Source organism: Pelodiscus sinensis, chromosome 1 (genome assembly GCF_052426305.1).
Source record: "Pelodiscus sinensis isolate ZL-2025 chromosome 1, ASM5242630v1, whole genome shotgun sequence".
Classification (NCBI taxonomy): Eukaryota; Metazoa; Chordata; order Testudines; family Trionychidae; genus Pelodiscus; species Pelodiscus sinensis.
Window position 1 is genome coordinate 86,323,209 of NC_143052.1, and position 7,811 is coordinate 86,331,019.

Below are 7,811 nucleotides of genomic sequence, written 5' to 3' on the forward strand. Positions count from 1 at the left end.
ATCTGGCAGACCACCTCAGAAGACTTCCTCACAGTCAGTCCATCCGCCCAGATGTAATACTTTCCATCTTCCGAAGGTGGGGATTTTCCCAAGTCAATCTCTTTGCCACTATTCAAATGCCCAACATACTGCTCCTTTCAGAACCACAGTCGAAGCTCTCTCATGGATACCTTAAACCTGCTCTGGAAAGACCACTTCATGTGCACTTCCCACTGGTTCCCCTCATACACAGGGTACTTCACAAAAGTACTCTTTGTACAGAAAAGGGACAATATAGCCCTCATTGCTCCAGAATGACCCCACCAACATTGATATATCACACTCCCAGAACTGTCAGTGGACACACCACTCACAGTACCCCAACCTAATTACACAGAATTGTGGTGACCTCTACCACCAGACCTCCAGTCCCTCAACCTCAAATTCTGAAAGCTGCATGGTTAAACCCAAATGAGCTCCTGTGCATGAGCCCAGTCAGGAACATTCTCCTCAGCAATAGAAAACCAGCCACTAGGACCACTTATCTAGCCAGTTGGATAAGGTTCACTTGCTGGTGCATAGAACATCAGACACCGCCCTAGCAGGCCTCTCAGATCTTAGATTAACAGTAAGGCTTAGCACAGTGTTCTATTATGGTACATCTGGCAGCTACTTCAGCAATCCACTCTGGAGTTTCAGGTTGTTCAATATTCACTAGTCCTATAGTGGGACCCTTCATCTGGAAGGTCTGGAAAGATTACACAGTCACACATGACAGCCAACAGTTGCTTGGAATTTAAACCTGGTATTAGTTAGAGTGACTTACGAGCCCCCCTTTTGAACCATTAGCTACTTGCTCTTTACTCTATTTGCCCCTCCTGATTGCTATCACATCAGCCGGGAGGGTGTCCAATCTGAAAGTGCTAACTTCGGAGTCCTCTTACATTGTTCTCCATAAGTCCAAAGTGCAACTCGGGAAATTGAATGGTGTGAGGCAGTAGCGGATAGGAAGCAATGGCACCCAGTCTCCTCTCAGCATATCTCCTCATGGATTACATCTGAATGTGCTATTAGCTGGCCAAAATCCCAGCTCCCCCTGTTACAGCACATTCTAGGGCAGTGGTCCCCAACATGGTGCCCGTGGGCGACATGGCGCCCGCCAGGCCATTTATGTGTGCCCACAGAGCAATCTGGTCTGGCCTCGACCCCGGGCTTATGGCAGGTGCCAGCCCCGGGCGCATGGGCGGCCCCTGCCTGGGGTCGCGGCACATGCCGGTGCCGGCCCTAGCCCCAGGCGCGTGGCACATGCCTGTGCCGGCCCCAGGCGCGCAGCACCTGGGCAGCGCCTGCCTGGGGCCGCGGCACATGCCGGTGCCAGCCCTGGGCACGCGGCACCTGGGCGGCCCCTGCCCAGGGTCGCGGCACATGCCGGTGCCGGCCCCGGGTGCGTGCTTGGCCCCGCCCCCAGGTACATGGGCCATGGCCCGTGAGCGGCCCCGCCCCCGGACGTGCGGCGCGTGAGTAGCTCCGCCCCCAGATGCCCAGCAGCCCCAAAATGTTGGGGACCACTGTCCTAGGAGAACCCAAGTCTTCTGCAAATTTCCTGAATTGGAACCTGAAACAGGAAGGCTGCTGAGAACTGCAACGTGGTCATCAGTAGAGGTGTGAAGGTTTAATTGGTTAACCAGTAAGCCTCACCTTTAATGGGTGAGGCTTACCAATTAAGGTTAAATGGCAGGAGCTGGAGCAGCTCCCCAACTGCCACAAACAGGAGGCTGCTCAAGCTCAAGCACCCTACAGTAGGAGCTACTCCAGCCAGGACATCAAAGTAGACCCTGCGTGCAGGACACCCTAGCCCACTGCAGGCAGGAGCTGCTCCATCTGGGACACCAGAGCAGACTCTGTGTGTGGGGCACCCTGGCCCACTGCAGGCAGGGGCTGCTTCAGCATCCCAGCCAATGTAGGGGTGTAGGCAGAGGCTGCTCTGGGTGGGCTGCAGCAGCACCTTCCTAAGGTGGGGGCAGTGCTCCCGCTGGGCTGGAACACACTTCCTCACCCCGCTTGCTCCCCTTTAATCTGTTAACTGGTTAATCAATATATTGAACCAGTTAGCCAATTAAAAGGGATTTTACATCCCTGATTGTCAGTGCCTATGTTTACTTCTCACTACACCATCACCCTCCATGTCAGCAATGATGCTACTTTTGGCAAAGCAATCCTTCAGGCTGTGATTCCTTAACTGCAACCCTACCTCTGGGAGAAGCTTGGATGTTCCTGATGGGGACTGATGTGAACAAGCACGTGAAGAAAAAAAAGTTACTCATCTTCTTGTAATTTCAAGATGTGTTGTTCATGTCCATTCCAATACCCACCCTCCCCTCCACTGTAGTAGCCGACAGGAAGGAACTGAATTGGAGAAATGTTGGCAGCAATGTTTCCTGTAAACTGTGCACTTGTGTGGCTAGCCAGGAGAGATTCAAATGACACCCATCTGATTAGAAAGCGCTCACAGCTAGATTTTATTTCTACTGGTGGTGCACATTGACACATGCCTCTGTGCACATAACATTATTCTGTTCATGAATGGAAAAATCAACACATGGCTGTAAAAGTTTAGAAGAAACATTGGTCAATAGGATCATATACTGAGCACCACAGAGGTGCCACTCCAGGGGGCTCCACAGCTGACACAATAGGTGCTTCTATGGGAAAAACTTTCTGACAATAGTGCACGTGCACTATATATTAGACATGAACAACATAATAGAAAACCCTCCCACCCATGGCTCAGTGCGGGTGGGAGCCTGCTCCAGCCACGGGCAAGTTAACAGTAAGCATCAGCTGGTAAGAGTTATGCTTACCAGATAACCAGTTAACCATTTACATCCATACCTAATAAATGTGGTTGGGAACTTATATTATAAAACCAACTATTGTGTGCAAACAGCTGATTTTAGGCATGCCCATGTATCAAATACAAATAAGAACTTAATGTAAAATAAAAAGATTGTGGTTCTATTTATCCCTCCATGGTGCTTAAAATGTATTAAAACATTGATTAATTAGGAAATATGTTGTATTATGAAAGAATATATCTCTACTATATATGTAAACTTAGAAACTTTGATCTACAAACTCCTTGATTTTTACATATTAAACAACCATTTGTTAAGGAAAATTATGGACTTCAACACACTGTAAGATCAATTCCATCAACTCCTGCTGACTTCACTGGAAGTTGAAATAGGTATGTGTACCCACCACTAGAAAGATTTGAACCTGGGACCTCTGAAGTTTAACAAAGTAGCCTCTAAAGCTTGAGCTATAAAGCCAGCTGGCTCTCAGCTGAGGTTGTAGAGCTCCCTTGTTCTTATCTCTTGCTGTAAGTGGTCTAAGTGCCACTACATGGGACAGTGAACCATATTAGGTATGTGGGTTATACAAGCATCATAGATGCTCCGGGTTTAAACAAAGGCCTGCAATTTCAAATATGCTCATGCTTAAAATAATTAAATACAAATGATACCATGGTATTCCATTTTCAAAGTGTTCTATTATGTTCAGGTCATAACAAGGTTTTTCAAACAAACAGGAATGCAACTATAAAATCAGAAAAAAAGAGCCAAGACTTTGTACCAGAATTTAGCTAACAAATCTGTTGATGCATGTGTCAGAAGAGAATTCAGCTGTCTTCCACAGCTATATTTGGTTTTCTTCTATTTGCTATTTATTCCTATTGGCACCAGTAAAAGCATATTCTGTCAATCATATATGACTTGAAAGACACATACAGAACAGCTAAGAAGAGTGAAAGTGCTAGCTTTCCTGAGCAGTTTTTCTGATCATGAAGACAAACCCTAAAAGCTGACAATGTTGTGATGTCACCACAGAGTCTGACTACTAAGTGGTTTCTTGGTTTCCCTTTTTAAAACAGTGAAACCAAATAATGTAACTGAATTTTTAAAAACCTCCCATTAATCAGATCATCTCACTACATTCTATAACAGCTGGTGTCTGGTTACAGTTTTTATCGTTTTACACATAAGTTTATTTACATATGTACACATCCAGGACTGAGTGCATGTTTTACAACAGCATTGGCCTTTAGCATGAAGTGAATGACAAAACAATTGTCATTTAGCATGAAGTGAATGACAAAGCAACGCATCTGACAAAGTGGGTCTTTGCCCACGAAAGCTTATGCTCCAACACTTTGGTTAGTCTATAAGGTTCCACAGGACTCCTCGCCGCCAAAGTAATCAGAGTCAGTACAAAAGTTGTTAGTACAACTGCCAGAGACAAGAGTGCATGAACTGTTAAACAGCATCTTGTACTGTGCATATGTGCAAAAGAATTCAGATTTCACGCCAATATGGGGCAACACGTTGGCTATGTCTACACTGGCATGATTTTCCGGAAATGCTTAAAACGGAACAGTTTTCCGTTATAAGTATTTCCGGAAAAAGAGCGTCAACATTAGCAGGATGCTTTTCCGGAAAAGCCCTTTTTTCGGAAAAGTGTCCGTGGCCAATGTAGACGCGCTTTTCCGGAAAAAAGCCCCAATCGTCATTTTCGCGATCAGGGCTTTTTTGCAGAAAAGACTACTGGGCTGTCTACACTGGCCCTTTTCTGGAACAGTTTTCCAGAAAAAGGACTTTTGCCCGACCGGGAGCAGCATAGTTTTTCCGGAAAAGCAGCTGATTTCTTACAGTAGGTGGTCAGTGCTTTTCCGGAAATTCAAGGGGCCAGTGTAGACAGCTCGCAGCTTATTCCGGAAAAGCGGCTGCTTTTCCGGAATAAGTGGCCCAGTGTAGACACAGCAGTATTGCTTTGATTGTGCTAGTCAAGGTTCCAACAGACCAGAAAGCTGTGCTGCATTCTAACTACATCAGATTTCAAAATGCTCTTTTGTTCACCCAACCAGCTCCCTAGTATAGTCACCCTTCCCTATGTCAGAGATTTTCTTATCCCAGACTACTCATTTGCCCCATGAGGTGCAGCAACGGCTACAATTTTACTACTGTTCCAGATCCCTTGTCATCCCAGACAAACGTAATGTGTCTCTGGAGCTGTCTTGACTCTGCACACTGGGCTCTATGACATCAGCCATGCTATTGCTTGCTCCTCCTACATACAACGTGTCAAGTCCGATTTACAACTTACCCGCTGATACACCCTCTTTTCCTGGCCAGTGACTGTAGCTCAGCTCTCACACACCTCAGTTAGTCACCTTCCTAACTACATCACGGTGAATAGTCTTTCAAAATAACTGATAACTATCTATGCATAGCCATCTGCCCCACCTTGTATTTAGCTGTGACACTCTGGGGACATTTCCCAGACCTGAAAAAAAGCTCAATGTAAACTCAACAGCTTGTCTCTCTCAGCAGCAGCAGAAGTTGGTCCAACAGAAGCTATTACCTCACCCCTGTCTACCTTTCCCACTACACACTGCTGCTGGAGCAGAGGGGCACAAACTGAGCTTTGTCCTCTGCCACGGCCGCTTTGTACCCGGCGGCACTTAGAGGGGACGGGGATGCTTCAGGAGGGTGGCTGCAGGGGAACCAACCCCGCCGCGGTGACTCATCCCCTGACTCTCCTACGCCAGCCGAAGCGAATCCCTCTCCCCCCGCCGGCTGTTCTCTCACGGGGCTTTCCAAGGACCCCGCACCTTAGCTCTCAAGCAGGGGAATTTTTTCTTGCCCTGTAACTTCAAGACCGCCCTACACAAGAGCTGCCAGCTCCCCACGGCTCCCCCCGCGCCTCCCCCGTGGGGGGTCACGGGACCCCTTCTCCACCAGCAGCTGAGCGGAGCCCCCTCTGGTCCCAGAAAAGCGGGTGTCGAGTGGGAGCCCCGCGGGCCTGGCACAGCCCGGACCCCCCGCACTCACCTGGAGAGGTGCTTGAGGATCTGCTTCTTGATAATCCCCGCCATGGCCCGGCCGCCGCTCGCCCGCTGCGAGCCTCACGGGAACCCACCGGGGCCGCAAGCGCGGCTCATCCCCCGCGCTGCCTCCTCCCGCGGTCAGCGAGCGGAGCCGCCTCCACTCACGCTCCCGCCGCCATCTTGGCTGCAGCATCGCCTAGTGACAGAGAGCGGGGGCGGGGCGGGGGGCGGCGCCGCGCAGAGACATCTCCCCCGGGGTGCGAGCCCCCCCCCCCTTCCCGCCGCCTCTGCGGGACTCGGGGAGCTCAAACCCGGCTCGCACCTCGCTGCTTGTGGCAGGCGCTGGGGGGCTCCCGAGGGCAGGGAGTCACCCATCCGCTCTCCCACCCGCGCCCGCCTCATCCGCACTCAGCCGCCTCCCCCTCGCCCACTGCAGCCAGCCTGGCTCCCCTCTCCCCAGCCAGCTTCCTCTTCAGCCCCCTCTCGCTGCGCCTCAGCCTGCCCCTCCCGCTCAGCTCTGAAGCTGGGTTGGAAAAAAGCGTGAGCAGCAGTTTGTTAGAGCAGAGAGTAAAGGGCGCCCTGCAGTGACCCAGCTCGAATTGTATTTGTTAGATTTTTGCCGACCCCTTGCGACTTCTCTTTGAAGCTCAGTCTCCCCTGTGCGTCCCTCCTGCCTGCCTCCTCCTTCACCTGTATTGCCCTGCCACCCTTCACTGGGTCATCTAGTCGAGCCTCCACCGCACCTCACCCCCGCTTCCTTCGCAGCCCCTACTTCCATCATTCGACCTTGAAGGGAAAAACTATAAATCATGATCTAGTTTGTACTGTTCCTTTCGTTGCAAGGAAGGAATACAAACAATACATTCATACAGATGTAATATATGAGCTATGTAATAAGGAAGCATGGAGTCCATTTCTTTCGCATTTTTAATCAAGACAAGTCTGTTATCGAATGTAGGCAACTGTATTTTATTTATTAAGAATTAGAAGATAATAACTGTTGACTAACACTTGAATCAGGAGTTTTGTACCATGACTACATTTGTCTTCTGCCCTCCCCAGCCTCTAATTGTCTATGCCCATAATTTTTATATACACACCACAAATGTCCTCCTAATTGTTGGTCATACATGGAGTTGGAAAACTTTCTTTTATTTCATTTACACTAGCAATACACTGTTTGCTACAATATTACAAGGCAGAATGGAATTTGCTCCTCCTCCAGTTTTAAAGGTTTATCTCTCTAATAGACCAAAATGAAGCTTTTAGACCCATTATTTACCAAGGGTACTCCTTTCCACATGGAAACATATATATAAAAAAATCTTCACCAGGAACAGCAGGCCAAAAGAATTCATACTAGGCCCAAAGAAACCTAGCATAGTTATAACCTGTAAATTTCACCCTAATAAGAACTACTGAGGAGAAATCTCTTCAATAGTTCAGCACTTAGATTACTTTGACCTTTGATAACCCTGAATTTCCTAACATTTACTCAGGTACCAGTCTTTTAAGATAAGATATTTTAAAATTTTACTGAGGCTCTACTTGGATTAAATAGACAGATTACTTCCTTTCTTTGGAAACCTACTCACCTAAAACTACAGTTAATCTCTAGGTGATCTCTAACAGCTTTATTTCCTCTATCAACAAGCCATCTGTCAACAACCCAAATGACCTGAAGAAGAGCTCTGTGTAAATTTGAAAGGGTGTAGCTTTCACCAACAGAAGTTGGTGTAATAAAATACATTAGTTTACTTACCTTGACTGTCCAACAAGCCATATATTCATTCTAGGTCCTCCCACTAGCAAAAAAACCACACACATGAAGAAGCATCCTTTTGATAACCTTTGGAAATACAGGCAGTCCCCGACTTACGCGGATCCAACTTATGTCGGATCTGCACTTACGAACGGGGCTTTTCTCGCCCCGGAGCTCACGGGC

General features: G+C 48.2%; 1 protein-coding gene across 3 annotated transcripts in view; it reads right to left on the reverse strand.

The window, feature by feature from the left end:
- The window catches only part of BLTP3B (bridge-like lipid transfer protein family member 3B), a 100,002-nt gene extending 93,751 nt beyond the window's left edge, over window positions 1-6,251 (reverse strand). For 2 of the 3 annotated variants that reach the window (XM_075934115.2, XM_075934124.2), the window contains exon 1: window positions 5,871-6,251. Coding sequence is in view for 1 of the 3 variants with exons in the window: in XM_075934105.2 (XP_075790220.2) it covers window positions 5,871-5,914 (44 nt within the window). In the remaining 2 variants the exon portion in view is untranslated. The remainder of the gene's footprint in view (window positions 1-5,870) is intronic. The other variant, XM_075934105.2, reaches the window with a different exon arrangement.
- Between the last annotated feature and the right edge of the window lie 1,560 nt (window positions 6,252-7,811).